We start from the raw sequence: 23,842 nt of genomic DNA, 5'->3' as shown, positions 1-23,842 counted from the left end.
GGAGAAGAGAGAGAAAGAAAGCTGGGGGGTGGAGGAGATAGAGAAGAGAAAATTGGGAAGAAGATTTGGAGGTAAGGGGGTAGAGTCAGAAGGAAAAAAAATGGATAGAATGAGGGACTAGGAGAGGGAGGGAGAAGAGAGAGAAAGAAAGCTGGAGGGGGGGGGGTGGAGGAGATACAGAAGAAGAGAAATTGCGGAGAAAAGTTGGAGCTATAAGGGAGGGGGTTCGTTTTCATACGGCAGGAGGCTACCATAAGATTTACTCCAGTATTATTTTGATTTCGCATATTTACTCAAGCATTATGACGTCATTTCGAATGTTATGAAACCTCGATTTCTATGTAAGCGTTGGACTATAGCCACGAACTTGGCATGAAGTTGAACTTTACAAGGAATAGCCTTGTATTTTGGCAAAGGTTTTTAGCAGTAAATTAATCCGACACCAATAATTGTAAAAACACACACAAAATGTTTTAATGACAGCCATGTCAGTTATTATCGAAAACAAAACAATTACAGGAAATTAGATACTATGATAAGGGATGGTAATATGATATGCACCTCCCCTTGTTTTAATTTATTCCATATCATTTTTTTTATATTCTCCTTGTAAAATGGACGGAATTGAAACTTTTTGCCAATTATATAATTCTCATCTTCCGTAAACCTCTTTATTTCTTTTCTTGTCTTTTGTTGTTGGTAATTGTTCTTTTCTTCTTTTCTATCTACATTTCCAACTTTAACCTTTTCCTCTCGTTTTTGTAAAGAGTTTAATATCTCGAAAAAATATTTTGCTTGAAGAACAACTATCAAGATGCAACGATGCGTTTAGAACCGTGCAGATACATGTGAGGAGACCATTGCATTGCACAAAGTTATTCAACAATTCCCACCATCGGTCACAATCTGCGATCGAAAGTGAGCTCGCGAACAATAAAACTTGTGACATCACAATAGGCCCCCGTACGTGCCCTGTCTGACAAACACTTCCCCACACAAATTTCCACAAAGCTTCAAACTAAATAGAAGCAGATTCAAACCACAGGACTCTGCGTTGTAAGACAGATTTGGAGCTTGTTGCAAGTTTTTTGGCAGAGTTCCTGTGCTTAACATGCCAAAGGAAGAGCATACTTATAATAGTGTCAGTCTACAGTTATCTCCTATCCCTCTAGTACACGGTTTGATGTCGATCTTGTTTTCTCTCACTCAAGACATGTCGATCTAGTTTGGATGATCCTCGGAATCCTAATTAAAATCGGGGTAAGTCTTATTTATATACATAATCTTTTATTTAATGATCATGACGACTAGAATATATATAATTAGGTCTACCATTCAGTGTTGCAGAATAGGAGGCATCTTAAAAGTTAAAGCTATGTCAGTTAAATATTGTGCCCCGTTATTGTGCGAATATTATAACGCAGTAACGCGCATTGCCTAGAATTTTGTAATGATTTATTTGGTGCAACACAAATATGAATCCACTCGCCTTCAAATGAATATCCAGTTCCCATTATAGGAATTTCCCTGGAGCCAGTAAAATCCATTTTTTTTTGCTCATTGGTGGTAATTTACATCATCATGCACTTGAATCATATTCAGTGAGTTCATGCACAGACCAACGTCAGGATAGCTATATAGCTACCTTGGATATTGGGTCAAGTTCGAGGTCATTTCGTGTCAGGCTCACATTGCTTGACTTTTCTTGTGAAAGCTGTATGGTCGAGCGTCGGACAAGTTTTATTCCAGCTACAGCCAACGGTATACCTATACAGATATATTTATTTTTCAGAAGGAATTACTACATGTATAAAACTCCCCTGCCGCATAATATACCATATTTTAGAAGGGACCGGTATCGTGTCCATTATAGACAGGGCGACTCAGCAACGAAGGGGAGGGTGGAATATTAAAGAAGGCTATTAAAATATTCAAATTAGTAGGTGATAGGTCATTTTCTGTGTTTGCCCCCAAATATTGGAATAGATTACCCCATAAACTTAGCCAATGTTCTTCTACTGATGTGTTCAAGAAGATGCTTAAATCTCATTTGTTTTAACATGTTTAATATAAATATTGCAAGTAGCGTTTCATTTTGTGTAGTTTTGTTTTAAGTTTTTACCGATTGTATTTGTTTTGTCATTTGTACAGCGCTTTGTAATTTTTGAAAAAGCGCTTAATAAGAAGTAATTATTATTATTATTAAGATGGGCCTGTGTTATAATTATTACCCTTTATTATTCAGTTACAGTAATTACGTCACTGTTATGTCGTCTTAACTCCCCCAAAGAGCTCTTGCCTTTAATATAAAATTTCATTGGCACTTATCCTGCACGAAGTTAATATTCAAATAGCGGTAAATTTTGCAATTGTGAATTATATGTTTTCGTGCCCCAGGTACAAAATACATGGTCAACTTTTTCACTTTTTTTGTTTGAATAATTATTTGTATTTCAACAACTACAAAATTTTACAATGCATATTATATTATTATTAACAGATTAATAGATGAAGGCATCTGAGGCCTTTATAAATTTCAAGCTCGAAGCTTAAGATGAAGGTCTCCCACATTTCAAATGTATTATGTTGATATAATTATGTATATATTTTTTTCTGCTATTTTTCTAACAATTAAAAAAAAAGAAATTAATCAGGTATAAAAATATTTCAATTAGATTATTAGATTGTATAATAGTATATGCATATGTTATTAATTATATCATTTGCTTATTATGTTATGCTAAGAAAAAATGATTACACTTGTTCAATTCAATTCAATTCAAATAAAACATTTATTTTCTTCCATTTCAGTAAATTTTTCATAACATAAATTCATACATAAATTAATTTGTTATTAAAAAAAAATATATATATAAAGATGTATATATTAGGTTTAAGGAAGAAGGCGTATACCCTAAAAGCTGAGGCTTGTGGCGGGATACGCCTGTAGACAAAAAAATACAACACAATACACAATACAAAGAAAAAGGGCAGAGAAAAGAAGAAAAAAAAAGAAAAGGAAAGTGAACAAGAGAGGGAGACGTGAGCGGGGAGGCGGGCATGAATTACGAAATAAAATAGAATGCTCAACAAAATATCAGTGGGGGCAAAGTATAAATGCCGCAACAACAATTTGTCCATGGTTCATGTTATCATGTTTGAAGTCAAAGGAAACGTAAGGAGGGAAATATTTATATATATATAACGACAGAAGCAATTTTTTCATTTTATATTTAAAGCTGATTGTCGACAAAGTGGAAATAAATCAAATCAAATCAACTAAAGTGTTATATTTTCGGAAGAGCCGTGGTGTAGTGGTTCTGACTCTCGCCTTGTAAACAGAGGGTCGTGTGTTCGAATCCCACCGCGGTCTAGCGTCCTTTGGCAAGGCGTTAATCCACACTTTGCCACTCTCGACCCAGGTGCTAAATGGGTACCGGTAGGATGCGAAAGATATTGTATGTTTGATTTTGCCAGCGCCATAATGAGGCTGCGATGAATGCAAGGAATGCTCCCCAGGGAGTGGAAATTGTGCACTTTTCGTGCGGGATTGAAACGAATCCAATGACCGGGGTAATAATATGCTGTAACGCGCTTTGGGCCATTCTGGGAAAAGCGCTTTATAAAAATTGCCTATTATTATTATTATTATTATTATACGACAAAAAATATATTGTCATTTTTACTAATGTTAAATTATTAGTGTTGGTAGATGATGGATTGTCGCCTCCAATATTCAATGATTACTATGTTTCATTATTGTTTATGTATTAATGATCAACACAGGAAGAATACACCAGAGTAAATTCGAAGATTTCCCGAATCAACCACTATCTCAAGGATTGTCATCAGCCATCGACGTCACCAACAACATCGTAAGCAAAGTTCTTCTTATTGTGTTCTTTTCAAGATGCCTTCATCTAAGGAGAAAGAAATGAAGATGGCGGGAGCTTCACCAGTGAGCTACAAAGGAAAAGAAGATCATAATATTCCCCTCGTCTTTCTGACTGTGCTCATGGTCATCATCTACTGCGTATCTCTTGTTATTCCAAACTCCGAGCGATGGGGTACGTAAAGCTATTACGAAGATTTTTTACTCTCTCTCACTGGGCAGACTTACAAAAAATATTTTCCAAATAATTTAGCACGCCATACTGCAATGCGGCCCCAATTTAAAGGAATTTACAAAACCCCTCTCTTCATTTGTCAAGTCGAATTTTGTATGATTTATAAGTATAATATTTTCGTCCTCCATAGGTAGAGAGAGAGGGGGGGGGGGGGGGGGAGTTGCCTGTAAAAAATTTCAAGATCTACCTTTTCTTCTACTTTGTAGCGAAAATTGCATCCGCCAAAAATTTGAATTCGGCCTTGGAGCCTTAACTTAAACTCCTTTACCAACGTAACCTGTCAAAATAATTTATTGTTAATGTTTATTAGGTTGTGAAGCATTGGCCATGATTACGTAGCGTAAGGTGTAAGTAAGACACAATGTAAGGACAACCAATACCGTACTGTGAAACAACTACACGTACTCTTCTTCTTCGCCATAGAAACATTTAGAAGTTAACCATAGTATGTTTTTTAAAATAGATAAATCATTGCTTTGTGATTACCAACAACCCATTCTCCTTTCCTTTGTAGGTTGGTTACCAACATCTGTAGGGAATGCCTCTGACATACACCCAACCGAAGTCACCCCGGCTGGTTGGGCGTTCCTTATCTGGATCATCATATTCATGTGGCAGATGCTATGGCTCATCTACGCTCTTGTCAACCTCTGCCGTCGGAACGAACACGGTCCCATCTACCTCAACCCACCGATCATCAACATCCACTTCGTTGTCGCGTACCTGGCAAGCCTGGTCGCCATCATCGCCTGGTATTTTGTCTGGACACATCTTATCATCTGGGGATCGTTGATAGTGATCGCTGTCATCCCAGTGTCCGTCTGGACTTGCATTGCTATCCTTACTCGTGGACTCGTCTGCTACGAAGCTAACTTTTCAAGGTGATTATTTCATTTGATATATTGCACTGTGGGTTCTTAAAAACTATGATGACATTTGTCAGATTAGTTGAACATTTATATGGAAATAGGGGATTTAAGCTTCAAATCGGGAAATAACATTCAAGTCCTAAATGGGACATTCAAGGGGAAGGGGTCGATCCCCGAATAAACAACATTAGTATACGCATGTGATTATGACTGCCAGTTAATTCTAGTAGGCGAGTACATCATATATTAATTGTCCTAGTAATAATTCGATTAATGGTAAGCTTTCTCGTAATCATCCGCCATCCACTCATAGCTCCATCCATTAAAATAATTGTATTGATATTAATGACTTTTTGGTTTTTCCTCCACTGTTTCTCTATTTTACGCAGTCGATTTGATCTTTGGGTATACCGTATTCTAGTCCTCAACGGACTAGCTATATTCGGGACCTGGACCTCGCTCGCCACGCACATCAACATCGCTATGGTCTTCATCTACAACTTCGGCACGAGTGTCAACGTCGGCTCCACCATCGCACTCGTCCTCCTCCTCATCCTCGTCAGCATGTACGCATTCCTCGATCTCTTCTTATGGGATCGCTATCTTCGATTCAACGTCCTTTCCTTCCCCGTGGTCATCTGGGCAGTATCGGCCGTCATCGACAAGCGACAGGACGAAATCGATTTCAGCGTCGATGCGAACTTTATTATTGCCGCCATTTTGTTGTCCGTAGGTGTTCTTGCGTTCATTCTAAAGATTGTTTTACTTATCGTTCGCTCTGTGCGAGAGAGTCAACGGCACATCGTCTAGCACCATGCAGACGCAGTAAATTTTTGATGAATTAAGATAAGGTAAATTCCAAGGACTGTTTCTAATGGTCTCTATTACTAAAGGTGGCCATTCTCTAGGAACTCGTATACTCCATTTTGTATACAGATCTATATATTCATTCTTCATATTTCGGCACGATTGTTGATACTGGCTTATCTGTATTATCCATGTCAAAAAGCTAGAACTTGATTGAAATGTTTTTTTTATAATGAAGTATACGCAGCATATTTCACTCTAGTGTAATGTAGACTGATACACCACCAAGTATTAACTTTTGACGCTTATTGCATGTTTTAACATGCGTAATGACCAAAGAGTGTCTCTCTTTTTTGTAATGAATGTCCTCTTTAAAAAAAATTCTCTCCCTCTACCTCAAATGAAAAAAATAAAGAGAATGACATACTGTTTATTCTCGAGAATGTTCCACAAATAAATTATTGTTCCAGATCCCCTTTCACCAAACAAAAGTAACACGATCGCACATTTACGCCTGCTGCCCCCAAACTAAATAGCCTGCCAATTTACATAAAAAGCTCTCGATCACATACTCTCTTCAAATTCGAAATTGAAAAAATATACCTATAATGAAGAAAATTGATGTGTAAACATCGAATTAAGTAAGAAAAAAAGATCTCTGAACAAGCGCAGCTGAATATTTTATTCAAATAAAAGCTGCGCTATACAAATTTTGTTTTCTATTATTCAGTACATAGACTTGATATTACATTTTTATTTTGTATTCAATTCAATGATTGTATCGTCTGTACATTTATTACCACTGGTAACTCGCACAAGTAATCAACCGTACAAGTCGATCGATCATTCATCATGATCATACTTGTAACTGCCAGTCATACTTGATCAGAACTACTTAAGTTAGACAATGCTGCCATCTTTAGCCACCGATGATCATAGCAATGCACTTGCATATAGTTATTATCATGATTATTATGACGGGCTCTTTTGACAAATTATGTTAATTTTTAGTAATCTTTTTCCATATAAGCACATAAATGTTGTTCCCCGTCTAATTTTCATATTAACATGTGTATGAATAAGATATGTATTCTTTTCCCCTTACTATACTAAGTACTCTAGTATTTGTTTTCTTCGAATTGTTATTATTTCGTCGAGTTGTTATGAACTGAACAGTATACCATAGGTTAAAATTATGTATATATATTTTTCGTTGATATTATGAGATTGTCACATTTATATTGTAATTTATGGTACCCCCATGATCATTATTATAGTGAGTATTGCACATTTGTATTTTTATATTTCAATAAATGCTGAAACTCATGTAAGAAAAAGAAATGACGTTGACAAATATATTGGTTCTAACGATACCTATATGATAGCGAGAGTGGGTATGATGATGAATACGTGAGGTAGTCTTGGTGATGGTGATGGCTGGACAACTTAAATGGTGGTTGTGGTGGTGGTGGGGCGGGGGTGGTGATGGTAATCGTAACAGGTTAGTGGTAGTTGATGGCGAGGTTATTTTTCATACGATGGTAATATACATGTATTGATGATGGTGGTGGTGGTGATGAAAATGAACACGTTATGACGATGGCGATAAATTTGCTGATTGTGACGTTTTTACATTTAGGAACAGGGTTGATTTTACAAATATATATTCATTGACACTTCATTTTATGAAGTCCATTGTAAATTTTAGAATTGCCACATGAAGTAAATAAATGGATGGAAGGGATGGATGGATGAAAGTATGGCCTTTGTCTTACAGAGAGTTACGATTGATCCAATCAACCACATCTATGGAAAGCCAGCAACGTCAACATCTAAATGCACGTTTGTTTAAAAATGATGTATAATAATGAATTCATTATTATTTTTTTAATTCAGTGTGCTTCTCTTAATGTTTACAATAGACATCATGCAAATTTCCTTGAAAAACAAAACAAAAATGACATTGTCAGATTTCCATATCGTTAAGATGATCGGATCAATCGCAACTATGGAAAGCCAACAAAGTCAACATATAAAATGCATGCTTGTTTAAGAATGTGTAAATTTGTTTAATTTCTTGACAATTTGGTGTGTTCTCCTTTGTTTACAAAGGACATTTTGCAAATTTCCTGTAGAAAAAAAATTATGACACTGATGGATTTTTATAGAGATATGAATGATTGGATTAATCGTAACCGTAGACGAGGCCCAGGTCATGACAAGGATGATGATAATTATTTTTTTCCTTATGCTTGATATCGAATTGAATATTAGTTTCTTGCTACCCCCCACTAAAGAGTTAGTGTCAGAGATAAATATAGAGTGACACAGAGAAAGAGATGGTGAAGATTGGAGGAGATTGAGAAGAAGAGAGAATTGGGAGGTAAGAAGGGGAAAGGAGCTAGGATATGGGAGGAAGGAAATGAGGGAAGGGGTTGAGAAAGAGAGAAAGACAGAGAGAGATAGGGAGAGAAAAAGAGGGACAGGGAGGGAGGCAGAGGGGGAGAGAGATATTTTCATACGAAAGAAAGCTTTCATAACAATTTTACTATTGTTATGATTTCGCACATGCACTCAAGCAAGCATTCACCACAATGACGTCATATTTTTCTGTTATGAAACCCCGATTTTTTTTTTATGTAAGCGTTGGACTTTAACCCTGAACTTGATATGAATTTCAAAACTTTTCACGGAAAGTCAACGAAATTTCTAAAAAGCTCTAAACGCAAACCAATCGAGTTTATATATATGCAGCCTCGAGAACAAATGTGTTCGTTGTACATCAACGCAGATTTAAAGCTTGTAACAAGTTGATTGGTCAATTTCCTGGGCTGAAAGAAGAGTTTCATAGAGATATCACACCTGTTATCACCTTTAATCAAACAGGATATTCCTACTCTCTAAGGCTCCAGATTGCTTTCTCTCTCTCATTATACTTTCTTTAATTCTGGACGATCGCAGTTAACCCCATTTAGCATTTAGGGTAAGTCTATATTTACAAGTCATTGCATTGTTTTATATAAGGATCATGACGACTGCTACCATCAAGCCTTGCAAATTTGATGTATTTTAAAGCTAAGTGAGTTCATTTTTTAATGTGGTGATACCAATATAACTATACTAACATCGCTCTCGTTGAAATCGGGTCAAGTTCGGGGTCGTTTCGTGTCAGGCTCCCATTGCATGCATTTTGTATGAAAAATTGTATAAAGTTATGTACGGAGAAACGTGGGAAATGTTTACATTGTACTTTCATGAAAGATTCAGAATGAAATAGATAGATTTTTTTTCAGAATACATTGCTATAAAATGCCCTATACACTAGGATAAGAGTCCCGACTAGGCACCGTACGATATAAGTTGTTATGTGTACAAAATGCTTTACAGTTTAATAGGAACAGGAAAGAAGAGTATCAAAACGGAGAGACCTGGGATACGTACTGTATATAACCTTGTTATTGATTAAAAATAATGACGTCACCTTAATTTTGATTTCGTCTGAACAGCCCCAAATTGAAGTCTTGCCCATATTAGATACCTTGGCAGTGCCCCTGTACATGTTTGCTACTGTAAAATGCGGTTAATACCGCAATTGTGAAATATATTTCCATGCAAAAAATGTGGTCTAATCATCTAAGCGCGAAATGAGTATTGCCAAACTGCACTATGATATTGTGTTTACTTGTTTGTTTGACTGACCATTTTGCATCGCAACAAATACATAAACTGATAAAGCGAGAATTTACAGTGTATATTATATTCATATTACATAACTTTAATAAGTAGATACGCATACAGTGGAGTATAAAAAATATACGGTAAAAGAGGAAAGGAAAGAGAGAAGGGTTAAAATCATATTATGTCCTAATCTATATATTACAAAATTGGATTTTTGTGATATTGGGGCTCGCTCGCAACTTTTCATAAATTTGGCCCGATACGCCATATCTGGCCCCTCCAAATTTTCGGCCTCATTACGCCACTGTACGCAGATAAAGGCATCTGAAATAATTGTTAAACAAAATCAATATTGCCATTTAATTTTTTTATTGAAAAATAATAGACCAGTGACAGGAGATCATTATCATCAGCAATTAGGCTTAAACAGATTGCGATCTAATCATATTTCATTTTTTATTTCTAAATTCTGAATTCAGTGAAAGTATCAACGCGAGGGGACAAATTTGAAGATTTCTCGGGTCACTACCTTTTTTAAGGAGTCCTGACAAAAAATAAAATACATTCGATTTAGCTTTCGATATTGCCCTCATCATCAACAAACTACTCCTACCTTTGTCATCCAGTTCGCGAAGATGCCTTCCACTAATGAGAAAGACACGAAGATGGCGGGAGCTTCACCAGTGAGCTACAAAGGAAAAGAAGATCACAATATTCCCCTCGTCGTGCTGACTGTGCTCATGGTCATCATCTACTGCGTATCTCTTGTTATTCCAAACTCCGAACAATGGGGTAGGTAAAAGCTGGCGAATTTGAGTTAATAATCAACCATTAACTATTAATCAATTATTTTCACTGGGAAGACGAGTTACAGAAATCACTTTCTAAATGATTTATTACATTGATTTTGGGCAACATACTGAACGCAACAATTGGTTAAAACTTTATCCGATTCTGGGAAGTTTTAAAGCAATAATGTGTGCTCTGGGTGAAAAGTACACAGTATTGGTTGAAAACTACCCAGAATTTTTAACAAATTGTTGTGTGGGAAAGTATGTTGCCCCAACCATTTTAGGAGTGTACGTTGTAAGTCAGCCTCTATTCTGCCTTTCTTGAATGAATCTACGCTATGGCTGGGATTCGAACGAACGGTTCCTGTGTAACAAACTATTACTCAGCTTGTTAGCTGATTCGAACTCACAACCTTCCGAATCAAAGACGAGAATCTGAATCGGCAGACCACACGCTCTATCATGATCCCATACCACCTTCTCCTTTCATATTATACAGGTTGGTTGCCGACGTCGCAACAGAACGTCTCCGATGCACATCCGACCGAGGTCACCCCAGCTGTATGGGCGTTCCTTATCTGGATCGTCATATTCATATGGCAGATGCTGTGGCTCATCTACGCTCTCGTCAACCTCTGCCGACGAAACGAACACGGTCCCGTCTACCTCAACCCACCGATCATCAACATCCACTTCGTTGTCGCGTACCTGGCAAGCCTGGTCGCCATCATCGCCTGGTATTTCGTTTGGGCTTATCTCATCTTCTGGGGATCGTTAATAGTGATCGCGATTATTCCGATATCTGTCTGGACTTGCATTGGTATCCTTACTCGTGGACTCGTCCGCTACAAAGATGACTTTTCAAGGTAATTAAATTTAATTTCACTCTATGTAGGCTATTAGTAATTATGACGATTATTATTTTTTCAAGGAGTCCGATTATTCTAACAATCAAGTACATAATATATTCTTATGCATACGTTATTGATATAAGGAAAAAAAAGAAGAAAAAAAAATTGTGAGTGAGGGACACCATCGACTCTCTCATATCATGCACTGAGTTGTGCATTTAACAGTTTGTGAAAAATAAGCGAACTTTTAAATAGTCATAAATTTCTTAGTTCACATCCGATTTTGATGAAATTTTCAGCCTTATGCTAGTTTGATTTTTCTCTGATTTTCTGGGTGGACCTGACCTATAATCGAATATTATCAGGCTTTGTTGAAGTCACCACAATGACTTGACATTCACTTTTTTCAGATCTCTTTAAAACAGCGCCATCACCTATTGAGATATTGTTAGTGATAATAATGATGTTGCCATCATGAGGCGGTCTATAATTTAATTTTCTTAAATTGTTTCTCTTCGTCATCCAGTCAAGTTGATCTTTGGATATACCGTATTCTAGTCCTCAACGGCCTTGCTATCTTTGGGACCTGGACCTCACTTGCCACGCACATTAACATCGCTATGGTCTTCATCTACGACTTCGGCACGAGTATCAACGTCGGCTCCACCATCGCACTCGTCCTTCTCCTCATCATCGTCAGCGTGTACGCATTCCTCGATCTCTTCTTATGGGATCGCTATCTTCGATTCAACGTCCTTTCCTTCCCCGTGGTCATTTGGGCAGTATCAGGCGTCATCGACAAACGACAGGACGAAGTCGATTTCAGCGTCGATGCAAACTTTATTCTTGCCGCCATTTTGTTGTCTGTAGGTGTTGTTGCGTTTATTCTAAAGATTGTTTTACTTATCGTTCGCTCTGTACAAGAGAGCAAACGGCACGTCGTCTAAAAAAATACCCTGAAGACGCAATAAGTTTTGGATTAATTAAGACGTGGTTAATGCTAAGAACTGCTTAAAGCAATGGTTGCCATTACTCGCGGGCCGGCATAGGTTTCATTCTCTCAAGGAACTCAAATACTGACGTAATATCCACATGTAACTTTTCATTCAACATTAATGTATTCTTTTGACATGATTGCGTGACATTGACTTTAATATCATTCTGTACCATCCATGTCAAGATGATATGTAGATTTTATCAAATATAAGTAGCATATTGTATAGTAGTGTAATGAAGACTACTACAACATCAAGTATTTATTTCATGCTTATTGTATTCATAATTTCAACATGAGTCAACGACCAAAGACCGTCTTTATTTTATGAAATGAATGTCAATATTCTTTGTTTTACATTTCTCTTCCTGTTCCAAACATGCCAAATGAAAAAAAAAGAATGACGAAAACGACAGATTGATTGTTATCCATTTACATGATTTAGCTGATATAGCTAACTACTCCTACGCTGTAAAATCGCTGTTTAAAATTCTAAGCAAGTTGTTTAAGCCCGTCACTCTAACATATGTTTTTTAACTTTTTAAACAACTGTTTGAACCTTTTTGTTTAAAAAGTTTAAAAGTGTAAGCAACTTGTTAGGGTGACAGGCTTAAACAACGTGCCATTTGTTTTATTGTGTAACTCGATAGAAGTCCTCATTTTGTATATGGTTATGTAGTTATCTGTGCATTTTCTCCCCCAGAAAGCAACATGACAAGTTAAAAGGATGCTCCGGGCTGAATATATTCATATCTAAACAAATAGAGCAAATGATAAAAATGTCATCAAACCCGGATGACAAATACCGAAGTTATGGCATTTTTAAAGATTTGCAATATTATTATTTGCAAATTGACTTCGCTATTTTTCATCAGATTTTGATGAAATTTTCAGCATTTGGCTTTGTGAATTTTATTCTGTTAATTCAGATATAAATATTTTTAGCCTGGAGCATCCCTGGTTATTATTCACGTTTGTTACTGCGCATTCATACTTAATCATTTTATATTTCGGTTAGGCTTTATAGCGTCTAGTTTAGCCATTGATAATGTTGATGATCACAGAGATGTTCTCGAGCAATTATCATTATTGTATGGCGGACTCTCGTTTGGATTCACTGAAAATTGAAGGAGCTCAATCCGCCAATTTTATATTGATATGAGTATGGACGATACGTATTCCTCTTTCCTTGCTCCTCTATTATATTATTAATGAGTTTTTCTCCGGCCATTGCATACAGTTTAAAAAAAAGTGCACACCTAGTTACCAAAAGCATTTCCATTTATTTGAATGCAAGATAAAAGAACATTGCCGATTATTGTCGGACATTGTCGATGGGTACCGGTAGGAAGTAATTCCTTAAAAAACTGTGTGCGCTATGAACGCCTAGCTTGGCCGGGTAATATAGAAGCACCTTGAGCACCTAACAAGGTGGATATGTGCGCAATATAAATACCCTATATTATTATTGAATACCTCGCTCACGGACATAAGTGCCGCGGATGGATATCGAACCCGGACATTCCATGTATAGTCAGACGCCATATACCACTCGACTACCTCCCCTCATCCATCCAGTGGTCTTCATGTACAGACGTATACAATCCGATATTGGAACAAATGGGTCGCAAAGCAATCGTAGTGTGTACCGTGGACATTAGCATAGTATTTCCAAGGAGCTAAAGGCCTGGTCACACCACCCGAGCGTTGTTGGAGCGGTCCTGGAGCGGAGAGAAAAAATCATCACCGCTCACCATTTTCGATTTTTTTTTCGATTTTTTCCCAATTTTGTGAGCGAAATTCGACCCTCTCTCCCTACCGCTCCACGACCGCTCCAACAACGCTCGGGCGGTATGACCAGGCATTAAGCTCATTGGTATGTCGCTGCATTTTCGTTAAGTGAACTCAAGGATCTTCCAACACACCTTGGTCATGTTGGTGAACTGTATACCGTTTGTTTTAATTATGTATATATTGTCATCGTAGATACAATTAAGTTGCCATAATATCACGATTATTGTAAGACTAAATTTCTTATTTTAATAACTGTTGAACTTTCTGATCATAATGAGAATTCGAAATATAGAGACGCTGACAAATTGGTTCTAATTGGTATGTTGGTATGTATATTGATGGTTGTGGTGGTGGCGATGTTGCTGCGAAAATTGTTCTATCAGGGGGTCCCAATTAACATGATAATGAAGATCAAATGATGGCAGTGAGGATGTTGGATGACAATGGATGATGCTAACACTGGTGTGTTGGCTCAGTTGGTAGAGCGTCCGTCTCACAACCAGGAGGTCGGGGGTTCAAATCCCGGCCGTGTCAGACCAAAGAACGTTAAAAGATGGGAGTTGCTACTACCATGTTTGGCGTTCAACGATTAAAGGGATAGAGCCTTGTCGATCTGGCGCTGCACAGCGGCTGCCGGGCCACGATCAATTGGGCAAAGCAAATTTTCGGAGTATTTCATTTCATGTCTATTCCGAACAATAAATTATGGATTTATGATTTTTTTATGATGATGTTTTCGTTGTTGTTGATGAGGAATCATGGTAATGGCGATGGATATATCTACAATACAATCAATTATTTTGCTTGAAAACGAATGTTCTTACATCTTCATGCTCGCCTCTCGGACCAGGCATCACTAGATTGCATATTTATGAAGATTATCTGGCTCATTGTTAGAGCGCCCCCTTTGATGGCTAAGTTCTATTCCCGGTTGACAGACTGAGCCATTATTTTACTTAGGAATAAATAATATATGGTCATACCAAATTCCTGCGAAAGTAGTGTCAATAACTCAGGTGGTACTCAGGATGAAGAATCTGCTGGTAGAACACTTCTAAAAAACAATATTATCATTGATATTTATTTATCATAACTATACATTATCATCTTAATACAAAAACATCAAGTTTGAATAATTTTGTAAAAGGGACTGCGTCATCGCCCAAGAGCTGGGACCGCCGCCCGCGCTTGGTGTAAACGATATCAATGCCATGGGTAATGATGACCAAGTCATGGTTAACTACAAGCATTACTAATACTTGACGACCTCGACCTGAAGATGATCATGACACTGATCACGGGAAGGATGTCGATGAAGTAATCGACACCATGGTACCTATATACCATAGGGATTAATGTAACGATAGGTTTAATGATGAAAAAAAAATTATAGTCATATCATTATTTTTTTGTATTGTTGTAAAGGTCTGTTGTGAATGTTATTGTCATCCCAAATGAAGTACATGGATGGGGGGGGGGGGGAAGGGTGGGTGGTAGATAAAATCGGGTATGTACGTGAGCAACATATCAACCCCCATCTTGCCACTCTCCACCCAGGTGTATACCCGATCGACAGGATACGGAAGCCTATGTTAGTATGCCTAGCAATCGAGTCTTGGAACTCTTGTTAGAATGCTCCCCAGGGAGTGGAGAAAGTACATACATTGTGTGCGGACATGCCAAGATCCGATGACCGGGGTAATAGTAATAACAATGTATAAGCGGTTGGAATCAGAGCATTGCCATTAAAGTCCTATATTAATGTAACAATGAGAGACATGAACGAGGAGATAAAATGCCTCACTCATGTTCATAACCTTACATCATACAAATCCACGATTTATTTTCATTGGTCCAGTGCCAATTTGTCCATTTGCCAACTCGTCTACTATTATTTTGGTCTACAATCAGTTCGTCCAATATCCACATCGTCTAATTGTCATTTCCTCCAATCACTATTTCGTCTAATAACCAGTTTGTCTAATAGTCATTTAGTCCATATACCATTTCGTCTAATTAGACAAAGTGTTAATTGGGCAAAATAAATGAAAATAAAACGAATATTAGACCAACTGGTTATGAGACGAAATGGTCATGGATGATCTGGTGATTAGACGAAGTGGTGATTGGACCAAATGGTGATTGGACCAAATGGTTGTTTGACGAAAGTTGATGGACGGAATAGCATTAGACTAAATGAAGGTAGACCATGTGGTAAGTGGACGAGATGGCAGTGGACAAATTAGCAATTTACCAAATCATCTCCCTGGATAATTTTAATAGTTACGCAACTAAAAGCGTGATATATAAAGAATGTTTTGTGTGTGTGTGTAAAAGGTGATTGTATGAAGTGATGACTTTATCAGATAAGCTTTTGTGAAAAATCGATCATTGAAAATCTTCTTCCGAATTTGATTATGACAAAGTGTCTCATGCCCATGACTCTTTTGTATTTCATATTACAGCTCATATACCACTGTCTGCAAGAGAATAATTGGAGCATGGTTGAACTAGACTTGATATTTGATTGATTTTATCATGGCATATTGATCAGTTAATACCTGTTGTAAAGTGCATTTTCAGTCCTGTGACTCCGAAAGTCATGTCTGGCTGCATAATGGTCATGCTGAACATTAAACAATTGGTCGGAAAACCACTTTTTTCCCTTTTTTCCCAATTTGTTATGTGGGCGTCATGCTTTGAGAACGAAATTGATGTATATGCATCTTAATGTTTTGAAACATTAGAGAAAGACTGGGCCGGGGTGGGGCGGACGGGGGGGGGTGAGCAAGTCCATATCCAGCTTCAGATCCTACAAAGCATTTCATGGGCCCATTTGTCTGGGGACAATAGTGACTCTATTTTGCTTGTGCAAAGATTTCTTTGTCATAGTTCATGCTGAATACGCTATCATGGGGAGGGGGCTCTTCTTTCGAAAGGAAAAAAGGGGGCTATAGTGTGGAGGTTACACTACGATGCTTATTTTCTCTGCAAAATATGTAAGCACCGTAACGCTTGAAAGTTTCACTCGCAATAATTGCTAGACGTGCCAGAGCGAATAATTAACAAGCATGTACAAAGAAATATCTCATATGGCAACAGATTAAAGCATACTCAATTTACCATTTACAACCCCTCTTCGTAACCATATATGATTATGTTGAACATCCATCCATCGGTAACCCCTCTTTTATGAAAGACACAACTATGTTTCATGTCACCCGACTAAAAACCCGATAACATCCAAACTGGAAACCTGAAGTCACCTGTTTCCGGGTCCTGATCACAACTCGTCAAAGGCTGCCAATAAAATAATGATAAATAGGAAAAGGTTACTGCGGCAGAAAGTTCATTTCTCGTCCTTCCTTTCCTGTATTTTAATGGTGAGCCAAATGTATTACGCTTTATACCAATCACACACAATAGACATGATGGATATTAGCTTGCTGAATTAAAACATGGCATCTACTCGTCTGTATTCGATAGAATGAAATTTCAAATTGCCCTATAGAGTGACAGTGATGTGATGATAGTCAATCATTTTTACTCTCTATATTTTTTCAGGCAACCAACAAATTTAAATTAGATACCGGGGCACAATAATCATGGAAATGTATAGGCCTGCCAGAGAGCATGGATCTTACGATTGATCTACTTGAATTAGTAATTGGTGATTATAAAAAATGATTTGTCAATGTGTATTTGCAATCATGGATGGATCGAGGTGTGTGTGTGTGTGTGTGTGTAGGGAGGGGCGGGGGGTGGTGTTGCAAAAACCATTTTGTTATTTTTTTTCGTTTGCAAGAAATAATATTTTCACTCGAAAATAATTACTAGGACAACAAATTCACGAGACAGCTTATATTTTTCATTAAAAACACACTTTTTTCAAATCTTTCAATCAAGAAGGAATTAGTCTCCTACTAATATTAAAGACAGATGCCGGGTTGGTGGGATCTCCTTAGCTACAGTAAATATATGACCCGTGAAGAAAATGAAAAGTAAATTATAATACAATGATATTAAAGCATGTTCAGTGCAATATTTTGTAGCTATTGTAACCATACAGTGTAAAAAAGTTGATGAGAATAGATTATTAATATACTCCTGCCATGATGACTATTAATAAATTTGATGAGGCTGCAAACTAAATTTAATTTGCTACAGACGGCCGGCAGCACTTTGATATAACTGCATGCATAAATGGATGCAATTTGATAGCCATAAAACTATGTAATGATTATGGGTTGAATACTAATTAGTCTGAAAATGTTCAATTTTCATATCCATTATCCAAATTAAAATTCCTATGCATCGATATTGCATCTCTGTTGGTAGGGAAACGACCTCCTATACTGTGCCCATTTTGTTGATAAAAAAAATGGAAGGAATGCAAACAAAAAAGAAAAGTAAAAGGGCGGAGGAGAAGTGCGAAGGGGGCAAGGCATATTGGTAAGTAATGTATGTAGAACCAGCATGATATGTAGAATTTCGACTCTTTAATGCGTACTGTTGTGTACGAGAAACCAGCCGCTAGGAACTTTATGAATATTAAATGATAACAAACGCATTCTTTGATAATTACTGTTATATCTTATAAGAAAACAATCAATTACAGTTTTAATGGAATCCATTTGATCAAAAGCTATTTTGGTGTTATATACATCGCATAGTATTCCAATTTTGGCCTGATTTAACCTGCTCTATCATCAATTACGTGTGTCACTCTTCAAAATAATGGACATGTTGGAGAAACTGTGATATTTTTCTCAATTTTTAAGTAGCTGCTGTGAAATTAGGACATTTTTTGATACATTTTGCTGTATATAAAACAAATAATGATAGTTCAATTAGTATCTCACAAGCACATGACCACGCTTGGTATTTTGTTTAAAACCCCATCTAAGCTGATTTTCCATTATGTATATTTCTATTCACTGCAGATGATAAAAAAACCTTTATATTTGACAATAAGGGGACTCTTAATCAAATATAAGTTGCAGCAGTGGCAATTTTCGGGGACGAATCGAACTAATACTGGTTCCAAAATATGGAATGATCTTCTTGAAGATGTATGAAAAAATTAGCTGTCTACGTATTACTTGAAAAAAAAATTAAAATCAAGCAATTTTTAAAGAATGAATAAATGAATCAAAATGAATGAATGAATTAATGAATAGATATATGAATAGATACAGAAATGAATAAAAATGAATAAATCCATCAATCACGCATTCTCTCACCCCCTCCCTCACCCACTCACTCACTGACTCATTCACTGACTCAAATCAATCAATCAATCAATCAATCAATCAATCAATCAATCAATCAATCAATCAATCAATCAATCAATCAATCAATCAATCAATCAATCAATCAATCAATCAATCAATCAATCAATCAATCAATCAATCAATCAATCAATCAATCAATCAATCAATCAATCAATCAATCAATCAATCAATCAATCAATCAATCAATCAATCAATCATTCAATCAATCAATCAATCAATCAATCAATCAATCAATCAATCAATCAATTAATCAATCAACCAATCAATCAATCAATCAATCAATCAATCAATCAATCAATCAATCAATCAACTCATTTTTCTTAGTAACCCTGTACCTTGTTACAACTTTCTTTTCCAAATTTCCGCCTTCAGAATTGTTTTCAGCTATCAAACGACTAGAAAGGATAGATCTAGTATCCGGTACGCAGGTTACGTGTTGTTTTATCGAGATATTACTTTGATGAAGTTAGGTTGGACTAGACCAACAATCAGTTTGACAATTGACAGGTCATTCTACCAACCAGACTGTGCATGCATGGAAACAACTTGGATATCTTATTTTAGTGTTGCTTTAAATTCCATTACTTTTGAATTGGACTAATCAATTACTAAGACCAGGTACGTCTAAAATCTAGAGCTTATTTTGTATTTCATAAGAATAAAATGAAAACTGTTTATTTCATTATATTTAAAAGATAATTGAATGTATTTGAGTTAATATAAAGATACACATTCTAGTAGGCCTATTTGATGAGTTTGATGGTAAAAAAATAAATTAATTTTACTTTCGACATTTTTTGCGGTTTTAAGATTTAGTTCATTATAAAAAAAACAACTTTCGTCATTAGAAAAATATATTCAATTATCGGTAAGATTGGTTAATTCGCATTTGGCTAGAATTATGTGGGGGAGGGGGGCACAATTAAGCACAAAAAAAGTCTTAGATATGTGCATGATTGTGCAGAAATTGTTTTGCAACGGCCAAAATAAGTCCATTGTGACAGAAAGATGCGTTTGTTATAGTATGTAACTCGTGCCAATCTAAATCCTGTACATCGTTTAGTGTGCAGTGACTTTACAAAATCAGCATCTGTTCTTATATACATTCAAAACAAGAAACATAATAACGACTTTGATGTGATTTTCTTAAACAATCTACATCTACGATTAAGAGATTTTCATCTTCTTCAAATGTAGTTTCGTAGCTCATCACATGATCGTTAGAAAAATGCTTTAAAAAAAATGAAAGTAAAAAAAAGAAAAAAAGAAAAGAAAGTTACGTGAGTACATGGGAACGGTCTGCAAAAATAATACAGACTTATGTATATTGATATAAGTACATTAGAGCACCCACTACCACTGGCGAATAGATAGGTGGGGGGGGGGCGCTTGAGTCAGTTGATCACCCAAAATATACTCGACCTTAAAAAAAGAGGGATAGAAAATGAGGAAAATGGAACTAGATCTGCATTTTCAAAGGTAATTTTTTTTACGCTTGTTTTGATCACTCTCTCGCTTCGATATCTCCAACTTTTAAGAAATTCTTCCCCGAACGCATGTGCTCCTCATATTTTTTTATCATGCCACTGTCAAAGTGATTCACCATCTCAAAAAAAAATTGATATATCAATTTTGTCAAATCATTATTACCATTGTTGAAAAGACGTGTTGACTCATGGAAGATGGAGGAGGGGGGGGGGGGTGCGAGGGCGTGTGTCAATTTAAAGGCACAGTGGAATTGGAATCTTCATACAATAAACAGAGTACGCTGCGCGTACGTTACATGTTGGATCCTGTTAATAAAAAAGAAAATAACATTTTTTTTAATTGTACTTGCCTTGTCTTTCTCAAGTATATATCTTTTATATTTGAATAGAATGTTATTGCTTCATCAGCAATACATATATTTAACCGACAAAGTTGCGAACTATACAGGTCAACTGTGGCCTTCAAATGGATAATCTCCACCAATATTATATTATAATTACGTTGCGATTGAATTTCGTAGAAATCTCCAAATCACATGGGAAGATACCATTAAATTCAAATAATATATCCGTACTAGAAATGAAATAAGTTGTTCTTTGATTTGTCAATTTGGATCGGACTTTGATGCTTAGGGCATTAGTACTGACTCATTTGTAAACCATTTTTTAATACTTCAGGGTCATGGACCCGGTCATGGACTCTACATGTAGGCGAATTGTAACTTGGCCTATTAACACTTTTTCAAGACATGCTAGTACCTGCTTGCTCTCCTCCTTTGCGTTTATTTAATTTCGTTTACAACCAGTTGGTCTACTACAGACCTTAAGACATGTCGGTAAATTGCTAATTCGTCTACTGCCAACTCGTCCACTCAACTTTCATCTAACAACCATTTAGTCCAATGCATTTAGTCAAATCACCACTTAGTCTCATCACCAGTTCGTCTATGACCATTTCGGCTCATAACCAGTCCATCAACATTTCGTCTAACCATTTGGTCCAATCATCACTTCGTTTAATCACCAGTTCGTCTTTGACCATTAATTTTCGTCTCATAACCAGTTGGTCTAATACTCATTTTCTTTTCATTAATTTCTCACAAATCAACACTTAGTCCACTTAGACCAAATGGTATTTGGACTAAATGGCTTTTGGACCAACTGGTTATTAGACGAAATGGTGATTGGACGGAATGGCGATTAGACCATGTGGATATTGGACGAACTGATGGTAGACCATGATAGTATACGAGTTTGGACTTGGACGAATATGCATTAGATCAATTGAAAATAAACCGGCACGTCGGGGATAATAATTCCCAAGATTTTAATTACCGACCTGGGCTGGCTATCAAACGGTTCAACCATCGGATCAGATGAACTGAAAACCGAATAACAGATTGATAATTGGGATATTAAACAACTAAACAGAGTGGTATTTAATTAGATCATTATCATTAGACAAAGAGAAATTGAGTAGACCAAATGTAGGAGACAAGCAAAATTGTCTCAGTTTTTTTTTAAAGAAAACTTATTTACCCCTCCGTATCATCTTTGTGACTGATGTCTGCAATTTCTCTTGGCATGCGTCAGGTGCGTAGGCAGGGGGATGGAACAGTCAGACAGAGTCGATAAGTGTGTGTGTGGGGGGGGGGGGGGAGGGGCGCTGGCCATGCAGTACAACGCAATGAAATTGTAACTAAGGATTTTTTTACACGATTATTCAAAAACAAAGTTTAGCGACTACTGTGTCTTGGTTTACACAACAAACTTTGATTTTTACCGGTCCTTTCTGTGATTGATTAAAACATTTACGTTTTTTAATTTGAACTGGGGAATGGGGGGGGGGTGCGGATGGTGGTTTAAGTGAAAAATATGAAGTCCAACAGTATTAACAAGCTTTGAAATAAATAATGGGAGACGATATATCATATCTGCATCGATTGAATATAAGGGATAGGCCGATAGGGCTAATATAATATTAAAAAATGAGAACCACTTTCTTCTTCAAAAAGGGGTATCATCATATTTACTCACAAGAGCTATGACTCTTTGGTATTACATTAGCAAAAAAGTGACCATGAAAATGCAAATATCAACCACTTTCTACGAAAATGAGTTCATTGGTTTATACTTCATTCAATCTATTTTCCGTCACTAATTAGCAAACTATAAAATATTAAAACAAACAGTTGTGTAAGGTTTTAGCCTAATTGATTTAAATAGAATCGAGATTCAGAAGCAGCCTTGTGTCATGTCATTTAAACGGTTAACCTGGCAATTATAACGTGATGATAATGGATGAAAACAAAATAAATGTTCAGCAATTAACAGGATCATAAAATCCTTGAACGACTTTTTTCAAAATAAAATAGTGTGTTTGGAATTTAGTTGAACTACAGGAAAAGTACAACCATTATAGTTTCCCTTTTAACATGTTTAAGTCAGGAAATTAAAGCGCAATGTCATGATCTGTTTTTCTATAAAGGACGTTTCCACTTACGCACCTGCGTGACAATTAACTTGAAATAAGTGTTGAGATATAAATGTAAAGATTTCATTCGTAATGACACTTAATTGTTCATATATTAGAACCTACCAGATTACCGAGATCATGCTGGTTGTCGATTTGTGTTCATGGTGGAAGGGGGGGGGGGGTTGACGATGGTCGTAAGCAGTTTTTTCCGGGGGGCGCTTAAGCATTTTCGATGAAACTCAAAAGCGAGGGAGCTAAGCGACCGAGCTCCCCATTGGGCATCTTTTGCATTTTCTAAAGTGAAAATGAAAGATTTCCTTCACACTTTGTGAAATTTTTGTCCTTTTTTTTTGAGGGGGGGGGGGGTGGGGCATCTACCCCTCTGCCCAGTCCCCCCCCCGTCCGCTGCGTACGTCCGTGGATGACTGATCAAACCTTTGATCTACTAGTAGGTGAGGGATTTTTTTGTTAGCTTGCGTAATGGGTCTAAAATATTCCGAGGGCCAGACATGACGTAATAGGTAAACTTTATTTTTTTTTAAAAAAGCTGCGAGCGAACGAAATTTTGACCTTTTAATGCAAAAATCTAATTTTGTAACAAATTTTGACATAATGTCCGCCAATAAAATTATATAAAATTCACCCCTTATCTTTCATGGTCCCTATGCTTCACA

The 23,842-nt window shown here is 36.7% G+C and overlaps 3 protein-coding genes across 3 annotated transcripts in view; all 3 read left to right on the top strand.

Annotated features, from left to right (window-relative positions):
• The first annotated feature begins 918 nt into the window (after positions 1-918).
• On the top strand, positions 919-6,343 carry LOC121422283. The gene is made up of 4 exons (XM_041617217.1): positions 919-1,260; positions 3,787-4,067; positions 4,642-5,008; positions 5,386-6,343. Exons 2-4 carry the CDS (start codon positions 3,911-3,913, stop codon positions 5,804-5,806), a joined length of 945 nt encoding a protein of 314 aa, XP_041473151.1. The 5' UTR covers positions 919-1,260; positions 3,787-3,910; the 3' UTR covers positions 5,807-6,343.
• Positions 6,344-9,742: 3,399 nt separating this feature from the next.
• LOC121423364 lies at positions 9,743-13,844 on the top strand. The gene is made up of 3 exons (XM_041618724.1): positions 9,743-10,273; positions 10,772-11,138; positions 11,650-13,844. Exons 1-3 carry the CDS (start codon positions 10,117-10,119, stop codon positions 12,068-12,070), a joined length of 945 nt encoding a protein of 314 aa, XP_041474658.1. The 5' UTR covers positions 9,743-10,116; the 3' UTR covers positions 12,071-13,844.
• Positions 13,845-19,619: 5,775 nt separating this feature from the next.
• LOC121422857 overlaps positions 19,620-23,842 on the top strand; it is a 30,763-nt gene continuing 26,540 nt past the window's right edge. Inside the window, exon 1 of the mRNA XM_041618078.1 lies at positions 19,620-19,823. The gene's annotated coding sequence lies outside the window, so the exon portion shown is untranslated. The remainder of the gene's footprint in view (positions 19,824-23,842) is intronic.

The sequence above is a fragment of the Lytechinus variegatus genome, chromosome 10 (assembly GCF_018143015.1).
Source record: "Lytechinus variegatus isolate NC3 chromosome 10, Lvar_3.0, whole genome shotgun sequence".
Classification (NCBI taxonomy): Eukaryota; Metazoa; Echinodermata; class Echinoidea; order Temnopleuroida; family Toxopneustidae; genus Lytechinus; species Lytechinus variegatus.
The sequence above is the reverse complement of the archived record's forward strand: the minus strand, read 5'-3'. Positions and strand labels throughout refer to the sequence as shown.